A 23,174-nucleotide genomic window follows, 5' to 3' on the forward strand; every position below is an offset into this window, starting at 1 on the left:
CTACACCTCAACCCCCTCCCACGGCACCTTCCCATGCAACCGTAGAAGGTGCAACACCTGCCCCTTTACTTCCCCTCTCCTCACCGTCCAAGGGCCCAAACACTCCTTTCAAGTGAAGCAGCATTTCACTTGCACTTCCCTCAACTTAGTCTACTGCATTCGTTGCTCCCAATGCGGTTTCCTCTACATTGGAGAGAACAAACGCAGACTGGGTGACCGCTTTGCAGAACACCTACGGTCTGTCCGCAAGTATTACCCAGACCTCCCTGTCGCTTGCCATTTCAACGCTCCACCCTGCTCTCATGCCCACATGTCCATCCTTGGCCTGCTGCATTGTTCCAGTGAAGCTCAATGCAAACTGGAGGAACAGCACCTCATCTTCCGACAAGGCACTTTACAACCTTCCGGACTGAATATTGAGTTCAACAATTTTAGATCATGAACTCTCTCCTCCATCCCCACCCCCTTTCTGATTTTCCCCCTTTTTGTTTTTTACAATAATTTATATAGATTTTTCTTTTCCCACCTACTTCCATTATTTTTAAGTGTATTTCCATCCATTGTTTTATCTCTACCTTTTAGCCTATTTCGATCCCTTCCCCCCACCCCACTCCCACTAGGGCTATTTGTACCTTGCTCGTCCTGCTTTCTACCCTTAATTAGCACATTCCTTTAGATAATATCACCACCTTCAACACCTCTTTGTCCTTTTGTCTGTGACATCTTTTGGTTATCTCCACCTATCACTGGCCCTTTATCCAGCTCTTCTTGTCTCACCACCACCCCCCGCCCCCCCTTAAACCAGCTTATATTTCATCTCTCTTCTATTTTTACTTAGTTCTGTTGAAGGGTCATTCGGACTCGAAACGTTAACTGTGCTCCTCTCCGCAGATGCTGCCAGACCTGCTGAGTTTTTCCAGGTATTTTTGTTTTTGTTTCTTATTTCATAGCTGGATGGATAATTACACCTGGTCTGCAACTCTCATCCTGCTCTCACCTGTGGCTCCATGTAGCAAGTATTCTGTGTAACTGTGTCAGTATTCAAGCCAAAACCAGGTGAAGGTAGCATGTGGGCTGGTGTCCACATGTAAGGGAGAATGCCTATCCATTCATCCTTTTACAAGTGCACAAAAAAGCTGCCTTGACGAATGTAGCAGAGGAAATGGTATTCCCTCACCGGTACTGAAAGCATCGCAGCACAGCTGTGTGAACAGCTGTAACGTTCATCGGCACAGACGTTCGAGGTGCTGCAGATCATCCACTGCAGTTAACCACATCTCCAGTCATACTGATTTGTCAAGTGACTGGGAACAATGTGCAAGACCGAGTGGGGCTAGCCAAGTGCAATCCATTCACTAACGCAGGTGTTTCTTGTGTGCAAACCTTACCGCCTCCCTCACACACCTCCCATTATATCCTGAAATGCACTCCTTTAGTTCCGTACAAATTCGTGTAAAGGTCAATTTTCTAAGACTAAATTTTTTAGCCAAAAAGTAGGAGGTCGATTTTTTACCCAAGTAATATTTTCATGGAGTTGAACTCCACCCTCTCCCAGCGTCTTGCTATTGCAGAGTTGCCAAATCGGAGACTGTTCCCATCAACCCCAGCCCCAAAAGGAGCCAAAAAGTATTTTTAATTATTGAATTTTTATTTAGAAATGATAAGCTCCATGGAGATGGGCATTAATTATGGTAGGCCACACAAGCTGAGGGCTTCAAGTCTATCCTGATCAGCACGTCATGAAGAATTTCTATAAAGCCCTGAAGACTATGTATGGTCCTCACTCATGCAGCTATTCACCGAGTGCGGATGGAATCTCTCCTGATGGATAGAACAGTTATCCAAGTGTGCTGGGCTGAGCAATTTTGGAGTGTGCTTAACTGCCCATCCACTATAAATGGGGCTGCCATAGACAAACTTCCAGACTGGCTGAAATGTGAAAACTTGATATCAAACTTTCTGTTCTGGAGGTTGATAAAGCCATCAGATCCCAGCACTCAAGGAATGCTTCAGGCTCAGGCAGGATTCCAGGAGAAATTTATAAAACTGGGGGACCCCAGCTAGCCATCAAACTCAACACAATTGTACTGCAGAATGTGGGATCCACAAACCATTACTCAGGAGTTCAAGGATGCCATGATTGTTCACATGTACAAAGGAAAACAAAAATCTGTCTGTGACAGTGTGAGGAGTCTCACTGCTTGTAAGATTCTAGCAAAGACCTACTCAATAGACTAGTCGGCCACGTGGCAAAACATGTACTGCCAGAAAGTCAAAGTGCATTCAGAAAAGACTGAGGCTTTGATCTTCACCCTTTGGCAAATACAAGGGAAACGCTGTGAACAACAGGTGAGATTCTGTTGTGTTGTTGTTGACCTGATAAAGGTCTTTGACACAGTAATAGAGAGGCCTTGTGGAAAGTCTTAGCCAAACTTGGACATCCTGATAGAGTTGTAAATCTGATACAGCAGTTTCATGATTGAATGACAGCCAGAATCACTGACTGTGATGAATACACCGACCTCTTTGACATAACTAGTGGTGTGAAGCAGGGATGTGTCCTGGCCCCTGTACTCTTCAGTATATTCTTTGCTGCCGTGCTTTCTGGGGAATTTGATTAAAATATTGATGGAATATTCATCCAATTCAGAACAGATGGCAATCCCTTTAATTTGAGATGACTGAAATCCAACTAAAGTATCTGAAATGATGATAGGAGAATTGCTGTTTACTTATGACTGTGCCCTCGTGCCACACTGTGCATGGCCCTCAAAGGATCATGGACTGTTTTTCCAAAGCGGCTGGCAAATATGAGTTGGCCTTCAGCTTAAGGAAGACAGATACTCCACCAACCACCACCACAACTCTGACTATACCCCACCTACTATAACTATCAATGACACAATCCTGAAGGTTGTGGATAACTTTACATATCTTGGAAGCACAATCACCAGAAATGCCTGCATTGACAGTGAGGTGGCAAACAGAATTGCCAGAGCAAGCTCTGCATTTGCCCGTTTACGCAACAGACTGTGGAGGAAATGAGGTATCAAACTTACAACAAAACTTGCCGTGTACAAAGCTGTGGTAATTCCTACCCTCCTATATGCCTGTGAGACATGGACAACCTACTCGAGACATATTAAGCAGTTGGATAGGCTCCACATGCATTTCCACGTGCGTTCAAAGCATCATGGGCATCAGATGGGAGGGTGAAGTACCCAACACTGAGGTACTTCTAAGAGCAGAAAAGTCTGGAATTGATGCATTCATCCTCTGAGCCCAGCTCAGATGGAATGAACATAAACTGACAGAATCCATTATGCAGTCATGTATTCACAAACTTGCACGCTGCCTGCAAGGTAGGCCAAGGTTAAGGTTTAAGGACTTCCCAAAGGCAATCCTCAGGAAATGTGGAATGTCCACCACGGATAGGGAGAAAAATGAACAAGAAAGAACTAACTGGAGAGTGATCTTATATAGTGGTGTTGTTTCCTTTGATCTGCAAAGAATACAGACAGCTAAGGACAAAAAGCAAATTATAAAGATCAGGAAGTGCCAACAAAATTAGGCAACCCATCCTTGCCCGCACTGTGGAAAGCCATGCAGGGCTACAATCTGGCTCAACAGCAATGTTAGAACACACAGCAGCTGACCCTACGCACGCAAGAAATGGCCATAAGGAAGGGAAACAGACGATGGAGCCCCATGATTGAGGATGGGGATTTTTGTGGAACCTCCTCCTCCTGTTTAGTTGTTTAATTGTCCACCACCATTCACAACTGGATGTGGCAGGACTGCAGAGCTTAGATCTGATCTGTTGGTTGTGAGATCACTTAGCTCTGTCTATCACTTGCTGCATCCACTGTTTGGCATGCAAGTTGTCCTGTGTTGTAGCTTCACCAGTTTGGCACTTCATTTTTAGGTATGCCTGCTGCTGCTCCTGGCATGTTCTCCAGCACTCTTCTTTGAACCAGGGTTGAACCCCCTAACTTGATGGTAATGAGCAGAGTGAGAAATCTGCTAGGCCATGAGGTTACAGATCATGTTTCAGTACAATTCTACTGCTGACTGCCCTCAGCGCCTCATGGATCTTTTCTCAATCTATCCCATTTAGCACGGTGGTAGTGCTATATACTCCATCGTGTTGTATCCTCAATGTGAAGATGGGAATTTGTTTCCACAAAGACAAGAATGATCACTCCTACCAATACTGTCATGGAACAGATGCATCTGTGACAGGCAGATTGGTGAGGACGAGGTCAAGTAGGTTTTCCCCACTTGTTGATTTTCTCACCACCTGCCTCAGGCGCAGTCTGGCAAATGTCTCCTTCAGGACTGGGCCAGCTCAATCAATAGTGATACTACCAAGCCACTCTTGGTGATGGACATTGAAGTCCCTCACCCTGAATACATTCTATACTATTTCTACCCTCAGTGCATTTTCCAAGTGGTGTTCAACATGGAATACTGATTCATCAGCTGAGGGAGGGCGGTAGGTGGCAATTGGCAGATTTCCTTGCCTGTGTTCGACTTGGTGCCATGAGACTTCGTGGGATCCAGAGCCAATGTTGTGGACTTCCAGGGCCATCCATTCCCAACTGTATACCACTGTACCGCCACCTCTAGTGATGGAGAAGTCTGGGACATTGGCTGTAAGGGATGATCTGATGAGTATGACCATGTCATGCTGTTGCTTGATTAATCTATAAGACAGTTCTCCCAAATTTGGCACAAGACTCCAAATGTTAGAAAGGTGGACTTTGCCAGGTTGACTGGATATGGTGTGCCATTGTCATTCCAGAGCTGAGGTCGATGCTGGGTGGTCCAACTGGTTTTATTCCTTTTCAACTTTTCTGTAGATCTTTGGTAACAGTGGCTTCCCATCCCAGAGGGCAGTTAAGAGTCACCATGTTGTTGTGTGTCTGGAGTCACATGTAGGCCAGACCGGGTAAGGCTGGCAGATTTCCTTCCCTAAAGGGCATTAGTGAACCAAATGGGCTTTTACAGCAATCTGATAATTTGGTCACCGTTACCAAGACTAGTTTTCAATTCCAGATGGTAGGATTTGAACAAGTGTCCCCAAAGCAGTAGCCTGGACCTCTGGATTACTAGTCCAGTAACATTACCACTATGCCACCATCCTCTAATATAAGGAACAGAGGAACTCTCAAGAGTCGCCATGCTTACTTATGTCCATATGAATTTTCCAAGTCTCTCTGGCCTCTGCATTACACAATATTAACTTAGAAAGCCTTTTTTGTTTGTTGATAACCCAGCTCAGCCTCTCCATCAAACCTGTTGACGACCCTGTGCTGTGATTGTTTGAGGCAGGGGATGGGGGGGTTGTGGGGTGGGGGGGGTGGTGGTTTGTGCATTTTCAACCATTTCACAAAAGAAAAAGATTTTGGATATACTAACTGGAGTTCCTGGAAAAAAAGAAGGGATCATCAGTATGTTTACAAACTTACCCAAGATGTAATGAATAGCCATTGACACTGTTACACAACCTGAGACAATAGAGGATTCAATATCTTATTTCAGTTGTTTCTAGTAGACATTTATGCAGGGTTGGAGAGAACTGAAGTCAGACCTATAGAGCATGAGGTGGTCTGGTCAGCCCTCCACCCTTGTGGGCAGTAACCAATTCAATTAGCAGCTCTACTAACCAATCCTTGGAGAACAAAGGGGAACAGAAAATGAGCCACATAGTGTTCCTCTGGAATTGGGGAACAAAATTCAGAGCTATTTGCATAAAAGGTGAGACACAGAGGAAGCAAATTCCCTTCAAGAAGAAAGCCAACTTCTGTTTAAATAGCCAATTTTGGGCAAAAAAATAGACTGTCCAAGAAAATGAATATTTTGTAGTCCGCTAAAAGAATCAACATAGTGTATTTTTATTGTTTATGAGGGACTGAAGTTAAGATGTAATTACTAAAATTGTTAGTACATCTGTTCATCTATAGATTGTAGAATTAATGATTCATACCTGGCTTCATCCCGCTAACATGTTAATCAGTCCACCTTTTCAGAAAATTTAGAGGAACATATGTGGGGCGCAAGTGAAGGTGATATCCAGTTTGTATAATGGCATAGTAGCGATCCCTGAGTTATGCTATTGTGCGTTTAGATATTGAGTAATGAGAGTAACTTCTAATAGTGAGGCCCACTTATGGGAAAGAAATGGCAACAATAACCCAAAATTAATATCGAAGGCCGATCCAAACTTCATTACACTGATTGCAATGATCCATTATCTTATTCTGAATATTAACATGCATGCTTGATTTTAGACGTGCTTGTTTAGTTTGGGCATAATTAACTTGCTAAAATATAGGTAGAAATATTTTGCTATATATTTAATAGGTTGGCTTTATCTGTGGCGAACTGCCACCAGTCCCTTGGAATCTGTGCATTGCCAGGTAAGCTATTTTTGTTTCTCCCCATGAAATTATGGAAATTTAACTCCCAAGTATTAATGAGTTTGTAGTAATGTTCCCGTATTTCAGTTTGCGATGAAACATCCATAATCTCCTAGAATTTCTCTTCTACATGGGAAAAATTCTTAAGAGGAGCTCCTTTACTATCATATTCATTAAATAAATTCATCAACAACATTTACCACCCAGTTTCACCGCTAGTGGCTGCAAGTAGTGCTGGATATTCAGATGGCATTAGTAAACATCTTAACATTGGGCTGTGTGGAGAGTTAGCTAAGAATCTACGTATGACTTTCTTTTTCTGTAGAAGGAAAGAAAGTGAGAAACGCTATGCCAGAGAAGGTGTGTTCCACTGGGTGTTTTGAAGGATTTGTCTAAACAGCCTGTGGCAATTTAGTAGAAGAGGCTGCATCAGTTTGTCAAATAGACGTATTTCAAATGAAGCAGCTCAGTAATGTAGTCTTTCTTTAATTGAATTGTGAGATATTTTCCCAGATTTTCTGGCAACATACAATCTAAATCTCACCGTCTAGAATGCTAATCTCACTTTTGTTAACTTGCCCCATGTTTTGCTGCTTTTCCAATTAAGATATGCCGTAACAAGCATAGCAGCGAACAGGCACTCGGCACCAGTCTAAGCTGAAATGGCAACATGTTTGTCATCTGGAACTACAGGAATGTGGAAGGCTTCTTCCGAGTCAGAAGGTTGTGGGTTCAAGTGCCACTCCAGAGACCTGAGCACATAATCCAGGTTGACATTCCAAAGCACTGCCAGACATGCCAAATTTCAAATGATATCTTAAACCAAGGCCTAAACTGTTCTCTCAGTAAGGCATAAAAGAATCCATGGCAGTATTTGTTGAAGTTCTCCCTGGTATCCTAGCCAATATTTATCCTTCAACCAATATCTGTAAAGCAGATTATCTTGTCATGATCCATTTGTGGGATTTTGGTGTAGGCAAATTAGCTGCTGCATTACAATAGTTACATTTTACAAGTATCCATGGCTGGGAAGTGTCCTGAGGTTGTAAAAGACATTATAAATGTAAATTCTTTCTGTCCAAAGTTTATTTAAGAAGTTGTGCTTAATCTACAATTGTGCTCCATATTAAACACTTGAGGTCCTACTAAAATATTCAGGTGCCCATGACAGAAACATTAAACAAAATGATCCACTAAATAATCAAAGGAGTTAAAAGCTGCCGCCTTTTTGTATTTTGAGGTAGGTGAAATGTTCCCAGGTGTTGCAATCCCAGTAGAGACCGATAACTTTTAAAAAGAAATTCAAACTTCCGGTTAATAAATAGTTGAAAAGATGACACGACAAGATTTCACATTTTTAGATGTTTACTGTAACAAACAGACTAAAAACACCACTGACTAAACACTATTATTGTAGGCGACTTGTACTTTAAACTATAGAACAGAACTCTTATCACAACTGAAAAAACCCACTATCAGGTATATGTTACACTATCCTTTAAGTAGATAATCAATTCTCCTGAGACCAGTCCAAAATTATTCTTAGCTCCTGAGGGCTTAGTTCCAATCTTTTCCTTTTCCAGTCTGGATATGTTTAACTCCAAAACTGTCTTTCACAATGCAAATTTTCCTGGAGACTTTTCCTTCTAGCTAAAGCTAAGCAAATTTTTCAGCCTCTTTTTAATTGTTCATGAATTTGGCCTTCCAATCAGAGTCTAAGCTCCCACCCACATTCCTGTATAGTGAACCATGGAGACTTTCAGCCTCCAGGTTCTCTCTCTCTCTCTCTCTCTCTCACACCCTGGCAAACTAACCTGTCTATGATATTCAGTGATATTTTAGGAAAGCCTGTAACCTGATATCACAATGGCTTCCTCTGTGCCTTTTCCATTTCAAGGCCCATCACCATGGCAATGTGAAGTACATGGGCCTTGTATCCAGGTAGAAATGCTGATTATCTATTCTTTAGACTCCAACTCTCTTCTATTATGGAACTAAGTGGACAGTTTAAAGCACAGTTGTTTACAATCTGACATTCTCAACACTTTTCTGGGACACTGGAGACTCACAGTCTATCCACTGTTAACACACATGCTACGGCCATGTCTCCAAGTCTAAACGCCTTGCCTCTTCACAGGATAGTCACAATCGCAACATTAGAGCAAAACACCTCTGATTAAATGATAAATAATAGTAGGAAATGTAAATTGATTTTGGCTGTCCATTTTTCATATGGAGCAATAAATCAGGGCACCAGCACCATTCTTTTTACATCTAAGTGGAGGCAGCATGAAATCTGGCCTAAAATGCAGGAAAATAATGAACATTGAATTTAATGGATATGATATTATAATTACCTTCTAACTGGTGAGAGTAACAGTGGAACAGCATAAAAGTCCCAGGAAAATATTTAATTTAATAGAGTAAATCATTTACTCCATGGCCAGGACTTTACATCCCGCAGGCGGGCACGAGCCTGACCCATCCAGCCGCAACATAGCGCGAGATAATGTCGGGCGAGTGCCCTGAAGTCATCGCGCACTCACGCAACATCTTGCCTGGCAGTCTCCCAAAGCTTCAGTCCAGCTACACAATCCAATAATTTAACAGGAAACTCACTGTTTCGGTTGTGGTCAAGAAAAGGTTTTCAGCCTCATGGTTACAAAGTGCAGCATGCAACAGAAGAGGCAATAAGCTAGTTGCATTGGCTGTTGGAAGAAATATAACAGTTTAACAAGTTTTCAATGTGAAAATATAATGCTACATTATAGTAGATGGAATTATTAGTAATCAAGTAAGAGTGTTTCAAGAATGACATTGTCGTTATTTTCTTTAGGACAGGCCTTAACTAATTTCATGGCTTTTTCTTTGGTCTAACTTGCTTGAAGGAAAATAATTATGCACAGTCATTGGTTTGTCCTATGTTATAATATTGCTTCCACTTAAATAATCTTAAATTCACACAAATTATTAAATGCCACTTTATTTAAACAGGTTGTAAATTTAAAGATGTAAGAAGAAATCTTCAAAAAGATTTAGGTAATGCATATTTATATATACCTATGTCATGTGTCTGTGGGTTCAAGGAAGGTATCGTTTTGGATAATAATACTATTATCCTGACTTTTTTGCATTTGGAGCTATACTTCACCATTTTCTTCATATTTTATCCAGGGACTTTTTTTCTGTCTCGGTGCAGATTTGCTTGCAACTTCTAATGCTGCTTGTAACCTAGTGTTTGATGGTGAAGGAGAATAACTCCTATTTGATTTTGTTTTTTCAGCCAACAATGGGTGCTGAAATAAGAAACTTGCCTTTGTGGGGAGTAGCAGATACAATGCACATCAACACAATAGAGCTCCACCAGACTGCAGCATTCTTTCATCGGTTTATATTGCTATTTATATTTTAGATGAAGCAATAGGTCTTGCAATAATGTATAGCTTATATAGAGTTAGTAGGGCATATAATTTATAGTATCCATCTTCTTCAATTATTGACAGAAGAACTCAAGAGCCACAACATACAAGATATATTTGTGTTCTGTACCAAAGGAGAGATGGTGAAATACAGGGTTCCAGGCTTGCTTGAATCATACCAGCAACAGGGATTCGGGGTGTATCATTACCCTTTTCCTGATGGAAGTGTTCCAGATATTGCTAGCTGTTGGAAAATTCTGGAAGAGTTGAGAATCTGCTTGGAAAATGAGAAAACGATCCTTATCCAGTAGGTGACATTACAGCTGTTAATTGTGAACTTGTATAAAACATAGTCTTCTATGGCAAATCAATTGCAAATGCATGTAACTGTGTGTCTCAGTAAAAAAAAAATAAGTACAGTAAGTGCTTGAGCCAGATTTTTCTTTCTGATACTAATATTGTATAGTGGTTTGGTAGTACAGAGCTTGAGTATTGCTGAAAAAAAAGAGACATGTTGAAGCTTTTTGTCTTGCCTCCTTCAAGACACTTTGCAAGAATACCAACAAAAGGGGAAAACAACAATTTACACTGTATGTGAAGAGAGTGCTGATTGCTTGGCAAGTGGACTCTGATTGTAGAGGCATTGCCTCTACAGTATAAATTGTTGTTTTACCCTTGCATTAATGTTGAAGTGAGAAAGGACTTGCATCCACAACTGCACAATCACTAACCCCAAAGTTTCCAGTGTCAGCCTAGACTATTCTGGGGAGCTCCTGTGGTGTTATGCCTCTGATTGGGAGTTTGTCTGCCTGGAGGTGAAAAATGGCACACTGCTGCAGAATTTGAATGACCACTTGTTTGATGAAACTGGCACTAGTTTTGGATGGAAGGGAGAATTACACATTTTTCATTCACGGGATGTGGGCTTTGCTGGCTGGGCCAGCATTTATTGCTCTTGAGAAGGTGGTGGTGAGCTTCCTTCTTGAACCGCTACAGTCCATGTTGTGCAGGTACACCCACAGTGCTGTTAGAGAGGGAGTGCCAGGATTTTGACCCAGTGACAGTGAAGGAATGTGGAGATATTTCCAAGTCAGGATGGTGAGTGACTTGGAGGCAAAAATGGAGATGGTGTGTTCCCATGTATCTGCTGCCCTTGTCCTTCGAGATGGTAGTGGCCATGGGTTTGGAAGGTGCTGTCGAAGAAGCCTAGGTGAATTCCTGCAATGCTTCTTTTAGATGGTACACACTGCTGCTACTGTGCGACAGTGGTGGAGGGAGTGAATGTTTCTGGATGTGGTGCCAATCAAGCGGGCTGCTTTGTCCTGGATGGTATCGAGCTCCTTGTGCTGTGGAAGCTGCACTCGTCCAGGCAAGTGGGGAGTATTCCATCACATTCCTGACTTGTGCCTTGTAGATGGTGGACAGGCGTTCGGGAGTCAGGAAGTGGATTACTCGTCGCACGATTCCTAGCCTCTGACCTGCTCTTGCAGCCACAGTATTTATATGGCTAGCCCAGTTCCGTACCTGGTCAATGGTAACCCCAGGATGTTGATAGTGGGGGATTCAGTGATGGTAATGCCATTGAACATGAAAGGGCGATGGTTGGATTCTCTCCTGTTGGAGATGGTCATTGCCTGACATTTGTGTGGCGTGAATGTTACTTGCTGCTTGTCAGCCCAAGCCTGGATATTGTCCAGGTCTTGTTGCATTTGGACATGGACTGCTTCAGTGTCTGAGGAGACACGAATGCTGCTGAACATTGTGCAATCATCAGCAAACATCCCCACTTCTAACCTTATGATGGAGGGAAGGTCATTGATGAAGCAGCTGAAGATGGTTGGGCTGAGGACACTATCCTGAGGAACTGTTGCAGTGATGTCCTGGAGCTGAGATGACTGACCTCCAGTAACCACAGCCATCTTCATTTGTGCTAAGTAAGGCTCCAACCAGTGGAGAGTTTTCCCCCTGATTCCCATTGACTGCCGTTTTGCTAGGGCTCCTTGATGCCACACTCGGTCAAATGCAGCCTTGATGTCGAGGGCAATCACTCTCGCCTCACCTCAGGAGTTCAGCTTTTTTGTCTATGTTTGAACCAGGGTTGTAATGAGGTCAGGGTCTGAGTGGCCCTGGCAGAACCCAAACTGGGTGTTAGTGAACAGGTTATTGCTAAGCAAGTGCCACTTGATAGCACTGTTGATGACCCCTTCCATTACTTTACTGATGATGGAGAGTAGACTGATGGGGCAGTGATTGGCTGGGTTAGATTTGTCCTTTTTGTGTACAGGACATACCTGGGCAATTTTCCACATAGCTGGGTAGATGCCAGTGTTATAGTTGTACTGGAACAGCTTGGCTAGGGGCGCAGCAAGTTCTGGAGCACAAGTCTTCAGTACTATTGCTGGAATACTGTCAGGACCCATAGCCTTCAGCCATTTCTTGTTATCATCTGGAGTGAATCAAATTGGCTGAAGACTGGTATCTGTGATGCTGGGGAGCTCCGGATTAGGCCAAAATGGATCATCCACTCGGCACTTCTGGCTAAAGATTGTAGCAAATGTTTCAGCCTAATCTTTTGCACTGATGTGCTGGGCTCCTCCATCATTGAGGATGGGGATATTTGTGGAGCCTCCTCCTCCAGTGAGTTGTTTAATTGTCCACCACCATTCACAACTGGATGTGGCAGGACTGCAGAGCTTAGATCTGATCCGTTGGTTGTGGGATCGCGTAGCTCTGTCTATAACTTGCTGCTTATGCTGTTTGGTACGCAAGTAGTCTTGTGTTATAGCTTCACAAAGTTGACACCTTATTTTTAGATATGCCTGGTGCTGCTCCTGGCATGCCCTCCTGCACTCCTCTTGAACCAGGGTTGATCCCCTGGCTTGATGGTAATGGTAGAGTGGGGGATATGCCAGGTCATGAGGTTACAGATTTTGGTTGTATACAATTCTGCCGCTACTGATGGCCCACAGCACCTCATGGATGCCCAGTCTTGAGTTGGTAGATATGTTCAAAATCTATCCCAATTAGCACAGTGGTAGTGCCACATAACACGATGGAGAGTATCCTCAATGTGAACGTAGGACTTTGCCTCCACAGTGACTATGCGGTGATCATTCCTACCAACACTGTCATGGTCAGATGCATCTGCGGCAGGCAGGTAGGTGAGGACTCGGCCAGCTTGGTCAGTAGTGGTGCTACCAAGCCGCTCTTGGTGATGGACACTGAAGTCTCCCACCCAGAGTACATTCTGCATCCTTGCCACCCTCAGTGCTTCCTCCAAGTGGTGTTCACTGGAGGAAGACTGATTCACCAGCTGAGGGAGGGCAGCACATGGTAATCAGAAGGAGGTTTCCTTGCTCATGTTTGACCTGATGCCATGAGACTTCATGGGGTCCGGAGTCAATGTTTGGGACTCCCAGGAGAACTCCCTCCCAACTGTTTCCCACTGTGCCTCCACCTCTGCTGGGTCTGTCCTGCTGGTGGGACAGGACATACCCAGGGATGGTGATGGTGGTCTGCTGCAGGATGTACATATTCAGAGAGGAGTGGAAGTGCCTCTGACCGAAGAAGGTCCTATCTCTGTCTGAGTAGATAAAGTCTGGATGGGGCTAAGTAATTGGACCTGAAATGTAGACCAGTCTCTTTTTTTAGGTATTTGTTTATCAGTTAGTCATTGCAACGTTCACTGTCTCAAAAGCTATGTCACAGTACGGCAATGGTTCAAGGTTCAGTTAACTCCCAAGTGTGTCCAAGGTATGTCAATGTTCTGTTGCCAGTTCACATCCATTACCACTGATGGGTAAGAAGGTGAGTAAAGAAACAATCATACTCTTTCTCTGTCAGCATCTGGGTGTCACTTATGTACAAGTATCCGCATATCTGAAATATCTGCACTCCTTCAACATCTTTGCTCAAAACCACTGTCAACTCCTATTTCCTGCAACAAGGGTGACAGCTAGTCTTCAAGGACACCTCATTGAAAAGGACAATGTACCTCCACTTCTCATAAACTGGATGCATATGCTCATTTGAGAGAAGTGCCCATGCCACTCGCTAGCCTTTAATATTGAAGAATGTTTCTTGTAGGAGAACTAGATTAGGAACAAATAAGTTACATGGGGTCTCTGTTTGCACTAGTTAAGAAATCATTATAGTGAATGTTTTTGTTACCTTTTGATGAATATTTCTGTGCAATGTACTGCTTCTGAGACAGCTGGAAATAGGAGCGGTGCGGTCTATATAGTTTGGAGTCAGTGTCGCTGCATTGGTGCCATGCTGGTTAACCCGTCTGTCCTCCTTGCTGCTGCTGTTCATTCTCTTGAAGCAAGAACGTTCCAAATGGAAAACCCATTGAGACCACTTAAATGATGTGGGATGAAACCTTTGAGGCCCATGACAGAGGGCACGAGGATTAATGGTGAAGCACTTAGTAGTGCTCAGCTGATGAATCAGTACTCCTCCTCCATGTTGAACACCACTTGAAGGAAGCACTGAGTGTGGCAAGGGTACAGAATGTACTCTGGCTGGGGGACTTCAATGTCCATCACCAAGAGTGACTCGGTTGCATCTCGATAGACCAAGCTGGCTGAGTCCTAAAAGACATAGCTGCTAGATTGGGTCTCCAGCAGGTGGTGACGGAACCAACAAAAGGGAAAAACAGACTTGACCTCGTCCTCACCAACCTGCCTGCCACAGATACATCTGTCCATCACAGTATCAGTAGGAGTGACCACCACACAGTCCTTGTGGAGACGAAGTCCCGTCTTCACATTGAGGACATCCTCCATCGTGTTGTGTGGCACTACCACCGTGCTAAATGGGATAGATTTCAAAGAGACCTAGCAGCTCAAAACAGGGCAATCAAGAGGTGCTGTGGGCCATCAGCAGCAGCAGAATTGTACTCAACCACAATCTGTACCCTCATGGCTTTGCATATCCCTCAATCTACCATTACCACCAAGCCAGGGAACAACTCTAAATCAATGAAAAGTGCAGGGGGACATGCCAGGAGCAGCACCAGGCATATCTAAAATCGAGGTGTCAACCTGGTGAATCTACAACACAGGACTACTTGCATACAAAACAGCATAAGCAGCAAGTGATAGACAGAGCTAAGTGATTCCAGAAACCAACGGATCAGATCTAAGCTCTACAGTCCTACCACATCCAGTTGTGAATAGTGGTGGACAATTTATAAACTCACTGGAGGAGCCGGCTCCACAAATATTCCCATCTTCAATGTTGGGGGACGCTAGCACATCAGTGCAAAAGATAAGGCTGAATCTTCAGCCAGAAGTGCCAAGTGGATGATCCATCTCAGCCTCCTTCAGAGGTCCCCAGCATCACAGATGCCAGTCTTCAGCCAATGCAATTCATTCCATTTGATATTAAACGGCTGAAGGCACTGGATACTGAAAAGGCTATGGGCCCTAACAATGTTCCAACAATAGTACTGAAGACTTATGCTCCAGAACTTGCTGCGCTCCTAGCCAAGCTGTTGCAGTACAGCTACAACACTGGCATCTACCCAGCTATGTGGAAAATTGCCCAGGTATGTCCTATACACACAAAGCAGGACAAGTCAAACCTGGCCAATTGCCACCCCATCAATCTACTCTCCATTATCAGTAAAGTGATGGAAGGGGTCATCAACAGTGCTATCTTGTGGCACTTGTTTAGCAATAACCTGCTTACTGACACTCAGTTTGGGCTCCTGACCTGATTATAGTTTTGGTTCAAACATGGACAAAAGAGCTGAACTCCCGAGGTGAAGTGAGAGTGATTACCCTTGACAGCAAGACAGCATTTGACCATGTGTGGCATCAAGATGCCCTAGCAAAACAGCAGTCAATGGGAATCGGGGGGGAAAACTCCTGGTTGGAGTCATACCTAGCACAAAAGATGGTTGTGGTTGTTGGAGGTCAATCGCCTCAGTTTCAGGACATCACTGCAGGAGTTCCTCAGGCTAGTGTCCTAGGCCCAACCATCTTCAGCTGCTTCATCAATGACCTTCCTTTCATCATAAGGTCAGAAGTGGGGATGTTCGCTAACAATTGCACAATGTTCAGTGCCATTTGTGACTCCTCAGATACTGAAACAGTCCATGTTCAAATGTAGCAAGGCCTGGACAATATCCAGGCATGGTCTGAGAAGTGGCAACTAATATTCATGCCACCCAAGTGTCAGGCAATGACCATCTACAACAAGAGAGAATCTAACCCTTGACATTCAATGGCATTGCCATCTCTGAATCCCCCACTATCAATATCCTGGGGATTACCATTGACCAGAAACTGAACTGGATTAGTCATATAAATACTGTGGCTACAAGACCAGGTCAGAGGCTAGGAATCCTGCAGCAAGTAACTTGCCTCTTTACTCCCCAAAGCCTATCCAGCATCTACAAGGCACAAGTCAGGAGTGTGATGGAATACTCCCCACTTGCCTGGTTGATTGAAGCTCCCACAACACTCAAGAAGCTTGACACCACCCAGGACGAAGCAGCCCACTTGATTGGCACCCCATCCACAAATATTCACTCCTTCCACCACCAACGCACAGCAGCAGCAGTGTGTACCATCTACAAGATGCATTGCAGGAACTCACCAAGCCTCCTTGGACAGCACCTTCCAAAACCACAACCACTACCATCTAGAAGGAAAAGGGCAGCAGATAGATGGAAGTTCCCGTCCAAGCCACTCATAATCCTGACTTGGAAATGTATCGTCATTCCCTCACTGTCGCTGGGTCAAAATCCTGGAATTCCCTCCCTAACAGCACTCTGGTTGTTCCTACACTACATGGACTGCAGTGGTTCGAGAAGGCAGCTCACTACCACCTTCTCAAGGGCAGTTGGAGATGAGAAATAAATGCTGGCCCAACCAGCAATTCCCACATCCCATGAATGAATTTTTAAAAAGCAGCAAGAAACAACAAATCATCTGTGAAATAAGAAAACAAAAGCAAAATATAATGGTGCTGCAATCTGAAATTCAAACAGAAAAATGTTGGAAATGCTCAGCAGGTCAGTCAGCATCTGTGGAGAGAGAAGAGTTAACGCTTCTGGTTCTGTGAAAAAAACTTTTCTGTGAATCCTTCCATATTAGGCAGCTGGGTCAATTGCATTTATTCCTACCTTTCCCTTACTGCCCAACAAAAACAGATGCCTGTTTTTATATGGGGATGATATAAAATGTGATATGAATCACCATCTCAAAATATATTCTGACTCTTTTGGACAGGAACTTCCTGCATAAATCAGAATTTAACCATCCTATTTTCCACCCACAGGGGGCAGAATCTCACCCCAAAGTCAGGTAATATTAAGGAGAAAGTTGAGCATGAATCTGCAGTCCTAATAACTCAATTCCCAATATTAGAGTTGGGATCATCCATGTACCCAAGAATTAGAGCTGTAGGCATGTTCTTGATAGTTGCTTAATCCTGACAAACTGATTAGCATGCTTTATGCCAAGAATAATCTTTGATATTGATACAGTGCATAAATAACTTTTAAATCAGAATCTGACCCATTTTCTTGAAGCACTTTCTAATTACCTTTGCAGATGTTATGGAGGCCTTGGGCGTTCATGTCTAAGTAAGTGCAGAATTTTATTTCCTCAGTTCTTCTACTTTTTGTATTACCCAAAGTAAGGAAAAATTGAAGAATGCTTCTTCAGCTCTGAAGTGTCATTTAATCAGATTAGTAAAAGTTTGAATGTATTTCCTTCCTAAATTGTGTCTCCTAGTTGCAGCATGTCTTCTACTTCAGCTGTCTGATACTATGCTGCCAGAAGAAGCAATTGGCCACCTTCGTGAACTAAGAGGAGCTGCAGCAATACAAACTGTGAAGGTAGAGTTGAACTATGTCTCAGAAACTGTTCATTTGTGCTTTATTTTCTTTTAGACCACTTTTCAGCCCTCCTTTCCTAAAATGATGGGAGTAGAAATTGGTCCTCACTACCATTTTCCACACAGGAAACAGCTAAAATGCCCTCCACCCCAACAATGGCTAAAATTCATCTGACACCAGATTAGCCTCAGACTATTTTCAGGTGTTTCAGGCTGTTGTCTTAAACAGATATTAGATACCTTGCATTTGCTAATGAAGGGCCTAATACCTGTTTAAGGATCTTAGAAAAAATTAGCATTGAGCCTGCTTCTCTCAGGTTTTGGTAATTGCTGCAGTTTAATCAAAAAGCCAGGCTTATTTTAAACTTGCTCATCGCAGCTCTACAAGAAGGCAAGAGTTCTACAGTATTGCTGAGGGCTAATGCAAGTCCACAATTCTTACCCTGCCTACTCTGGTCTTCCTCATTTTTTTTCTCCCCCCTCAGTTCTTCTATCACCTTTTCAGGGGAGCTGCCGGCAGGGTAAAAATCCCAAATTGGATCTTTTAATTTCTCTGAAATGACTTTAGTGCACATCTTGCTGGTATTTATTATGACACTATGAATAATCAAGTGTGTTCTATGCCTAGAGAGCAGCAGTGCATATCTTGCTGGTATTTATTATGGCACTATGAATAATCAAGTGTATTCTACGCCCAGAGAGCAGCAGGGTATATAGTACTGAAGTCCGAGAAGATCATGCATCACTCATTCAAGTCTCCAAAGCTTCCTGAGAGACATTGAAGTCAGGACAAGAAATCTCCTGCATTTGAGTGCCATAAAGTTTTTCAGAATTATGATGCCTGCTCCCTGAAGGAAGGTGGCGCTGTAAATGACTGCCAATTCCCTCACACCACTGCTGCAAGAAGCTCTACATTCTCAGCAGGGCAGGCATGGCAGTATACTGCACATACCTCCCTTTTCTTCCTTGCCTAATCTGAGCACCAGCATACTGTCATCTTAGAGCAATTTGTCTTCAACAAACCCTTCACAGTGCTCTTTGCTTAATGGTATTTTCCAATCCCTATCCTGGCTATACATAACTGCCTTGCACAACCCCAAATCCCCTCCTTCCACTCGCACAACCCCACATCTATTACTCCACCTCTCCCACACCACAGCTCTTTAAATGCCGGCTGCTCTCTCCCTCTTTGGAGGAATTGGCACATAATGCCCACAAAAAGTAGGCCTCTGTAAAAGGTTGTGGCGTGGATCTTCACCCCCTTTGAGAACACTGGGAAGGCATATAGCTCTTGATAGGGTTAGTAAGGTTGGTAGCATCTTGCTGGCAGCAGATAACTGGCATATGCCTGCAATGTTATCGTGACATCCCTATGAAGCATCAGTATTCTACAACTATCCATCTATTTCTGTCTCAATCCTGAAGGGGTAATGCTCATCTATTCTAGCCTTCTACCCTCCCTTACTGCAGACCTGGGCCCTGGCAGTAATTTTCAAATCTTTTCTGGCCACAGGTGAAGTGCCAGGGGACTGCTAACATTGTCCCATTATTAAAAAAGGGATAGACCAGAAATTACAGGCCAGTCTGTTCAACCTGGCTTGTGGGGAAGTTACTAGAAAGAATTCTGAGGGACAGATTATATCTGCACTTGGAGAGACATGGATTAATCAGGGATAGTCAGCATGGGTTTGTCAAGGGAAGGTCATGTTTGACAAATTTGATCAAATATTTTGAGGTAACCAGGAGTGTTGATGAGGGTAATGCATTTGGTGTGGTCTACACGGACTTTAGCAAGGCTTTTGATAAGGTTCCCCCATGGCAGACTGGTCAAGAAAGTAAGAGCCCATGGGGCCCAAGGCAAAGTAGCACGTTGGATCCAAAATTGGTTGAGGGGCAGGAAGCAGAGGGTGATGGTAAAGGGATGTTCCTGTGACTGGAAGTGTGTCTAGTGGTGTTAGTGCTGGGGCCCTTGCTGTGTGTGGTGTGATTTGGACTTAAATGTAGGAGGTATGATCAAGAAGTTCGTGGATGACACAGAAATTGGTAGGGTGGTAAATAGTGAGGAGGATAGCCGTACACTGTAGGAGGATATCAACGGACTGGTCAGGTGGACAGAGCAGTGGCAAATGGAATTCAACCCAGAAAAATGTGAGTTAATGCACATTGAGGGCTAACAAGGCAAGGGATTACACTATGAATGGCAGGACCCTGGAAAGTACTGAAAATCAGAGGGACCTTGGTGAACATATCCCTGAAGGTAACAGGACAGGTAGATAAAGGTGATTAAGGCGGCATATGGGATACTTGTATTCTATGCCATAGCTAATAAAAGCAAGAGCAGGGAGGTTATGCTGGAACTGTATAAAATGCTGGTTAGGCCACAACTGGAGTAGTGGGTGCAGTTCTGGTCACATTATGGGAAGGATGTAATTGTACTGGAGGGTGCAGAGGAGATTTACCAGGATGCTGCCTGGGCTGGAGGGTCTGAGCTATGAAGATTGGACAGGCTGGGGTTGTTTTCCTTGGAGCAGCAAAGGTTGAGAGGACCAGCAAAGGACCTGATAGATAGGGTGGATAGGAAGGCACTTTTTCCATTAGCAGAGGGGTCAATAACCAGGGGGCATAGATTTAAAGTAAGAGGTAGAAGACTAAGAGGGGAGTTGAGGACACATCTTTTCACCCAAAGGGTGGTGGGAGTCTAGAATTCACTGCCTGAAAGGGTGGTTGAGTCAGAAACTCTCGTAATATTAAAGAAGTATTTAGATATTCACTTGCGTTGCTGTAGCCTCCAGGGCTATGGGCCAAGTGCTGGAAAATGGGATTAGTGTAGTCAAATCTTTGTTGACTGGCATAGACACAATGGGCCAAATGGCCTCCTTCTGTGCTGTAAACATCTGAGTCTACAAGACCTATCACTGCAGCAGGTGACACATGAAAAGGATGACCTAGCCACCCAAGATTGGGTAAGCATTATTCTCTTGCAATTCATGTGTCAGAGAAAGGTTATGACATACGATGCTTTAAAGAAGTCACAACTGCATCACAGCCATTCCTCAGCATAGCCCTGGAGGCTACGGCAACGCAAGCGAATATCTAATTACTTCTTAAATATTACAAGAGTTTCTGATTCCCACCACCCTCTGGGTGAAAAAATATGTCCTCAGCTCCCCTCTTAGTCTTCTACCTCTTACCTTAGATCTATGCCCCTGGTTATTGACCACTCTACTAATGCAGCAGCATATGCTATGCCATGCCAATGCAGTGTAGCAGGCATGACCAGGATGCCCAGGAACACCCTCCCGCCAAGAGCCAACTCTATCCCATGACCCTTCAGTGCAGCATGAGAAGCCAATCACTTCCTATAGCCCTGACAGATGGCACATAGAAGCACAAGAAATCATACCCATAGGGAATTCCATCCCTATTGAGTACCTGACATTAAAGGAGTTATAAGTTCTCTGGTAGAAACTCATCTATTCTGCCTTAAGCAACTGCTTCTGAGAACCGCTGCACTGAATACAAACAGGTGTAACTTACCCCAACTGCAGTAATAGGATACGTCCAGGAAACTCCTCCACAGCGTAGTAAATGAAGAGATGGCGAATCAGAAGTGCAATGCAGAGGGGTTCCAAAAACACACAAATCTCAGCAGCCTTTTAAAGATGCCAGAGTTACAGAAACAGCTTCCATCTAAGATTCTTATGTCAATGCAGTGAGGAAAAAGGGCCACAACACATGACCTCTACCACCTAAAAGAACATGGGCAGCAGATGCATATTCCCCTCCCAAGTTGCGTGCTTTCCTGACTTGGAACTATAATTGCCATTCCTTCACTGGGTCAAAATCCAGGAACTCCCTTCCCAAATGCACCACAGATGTACCTACACTACATGAGCTGCAGTGGTTCAAGTAGGTGCCTCACCACCAACTTAAGTGCAATTAGGAATTGACAATAAATGCTGGTTGTACCTGTGATCCTCATATCACATGAGCAAATAATAAAAATAAAGCACCACAAATGTTGGGGTATGGTTTCACTGTTGCCCTTCAGTACCTTGACAAAGTGGCCATTTTTTTTGTTTGTTGGTTTTGGTAGGCTAATCATCTGTAATAGCCTCACAGCAGAGTCTGATCCTGGCAAGAGCATATGTGGATTTAAATCAGGGCTTGTTGGAGAGAGAGAGAGAGAAGCATATGACAATCTAGTTCATTAATTCAGGAAATAATGTATTTAGGAAAACTGGAACATGAACAACAGTTTTGTAATTATTTTCTTTGTCTTACAGCAATACAACTACTTGCATGATTTTCGGGATAATGTGGCAACATACCTGGCAACAAAAGATGATGTTGCAGCCCGATCAGTGTCAAGATAAAAATTGCAGAAATTTCAGGCTGTATATTGTAATTTTGTAAATTGATTGTATATATAAATTTTACAATTGTCCAATCTCAACAGAAGGGTTCTGACAAAATGTCAGCAACCTGAAACATTAACTGTTTCACTCCCAATGGGTGTGCCAGATCTACTGGGTGTTTCCTGCATTTTCTGATTTATTTCAATTTTCCAGCATCTGCAGAATTTTGCTTTTGTATTAGACCATTTTAACTTGTTAGTTTAGGTCTTTTGTTCATTGGTGTAGTTTTGTATTGAAACACTAGGGCATCTTTCAGAATGTCCCAAAGTATACTGAACTACAGTCAGTGTTTTAATGTAGGAAACACAGCAGCTGGTTTGCACAGCAGGATCCCACAAACAAGACAGGAATAAATGATTAAATCATGTGTTTTAGGTGATGATTAATCAGAACATAATATCAAGAGCAATCAGTTATGTCAACATATAGGCAACATTTGTAACCCAGGCTAAACTTAGCCAGTGGAATAAAAATCACTTGACACAGCTTTAGAATACAACAATAAAAATCATATCTCTTTCAGCATTTCTCCAAGTATGAGTCTTTTCCCAAAAAAATCAATTACTAGAATATTATATCCAAACCTATGTTATCATACTTTTTTTGATGACCTATTTAGACAACTAAAGTGCTGAGAAATGGTTATGCTTAAATGTACAAGAGGTTCTTCCTTGCTATTTTGAATTGGGTGTCACTTCAGAGGTAAGGAACCATATTTGATATAATTCAGAAATATAAAGTATACCAGTATACTAAGACTGATCTGTCACACTTACAAGATTATTTGATTGCATAAAACTTCAACTTCGCCGTAAGGTTCACCAGTGAGAAAACAGGGCAACCTCAGGAACATGGAGTACAAAAATGTACAATTGAGTTGTTATTGAATGTTTTGAATAGGCCTGTCTTAAAAGTATAAAACTGGAGTCCATTAATATTAAACCCTATCCTTACAGAATATACAGTACTATGGCATACAGAAACTGGTTGGTAAACAGTCTTTAATCAGTTTTTTTTTCATTTACAGTTGTACCTTTGCATTAAAATGCTATATTGTCCATTCT

The 23,174-nt window shown here is 43.1% G+C and overlaps 1 protein-coding gene across 10 annotated transcripts in view; it reads left to right on the forward strand.

The window, feature by feature from the left end:
- Nucleotides 1–23,173, forward strand: part of cdkn3 (cyclin dependent kinase inhibitor 3) — a 38,184-nt gene extending 15,011 nt beyond the window's left edge. For 6 of the 10 annotated variants that reach the window (XM_078562624.1, XM_078562628.1, XM_078562627.1 and 3 more), the window contains 6 exons: nt 6,367–6,422; nt 9,417–9,461; nt 9,926–10,148; nt 17,407–17,438; nt 17,590–17,693; nt 21,979–23,173. In XM_078562624.1, coding sequence (XP_078418750.1) covers nt 6,367–6,422; nt 9,417–9,461; nt 9,926–10,148; nt 17,407–17,438; nt 17,590–17,693; nt 21,979–22,068 — 550 coding nt within the window. In that variant the 3' untranslated portion in view covers nt 22,069–23,173. The remainder of the gene's footprint in view (nt 1–6,366; nt 6,423–9,416; nt 9,462–9,925; nt 10,149–17,406; nt 17,439–17,589; nt 17,694–21,978) is intronic. The other 4 variants (XM_078562632.1, XM_078562631.1, XM_078562629.1 and 1 more) reach the window with 2 other exon arrangements.
- Nucleotide 23,174: the final 1 nt, after the last annotated feature.

This window comes from Cetorhinus maximus, chromosome 18 (assembly GCF_964194155.1).
Source record: "Cetorhinus maximus chromosome 18, sCetMax3.hap1.1, whole genome shotgun sequence".
Classification (NCBI taxonomy): domain Eukaryota; kingdom Metazoa; phylum Chordata; class Chondrichthyes; order Lamniformes; family Cetorhinidae; genus Cetorhinus; species Cetorhinus maximus.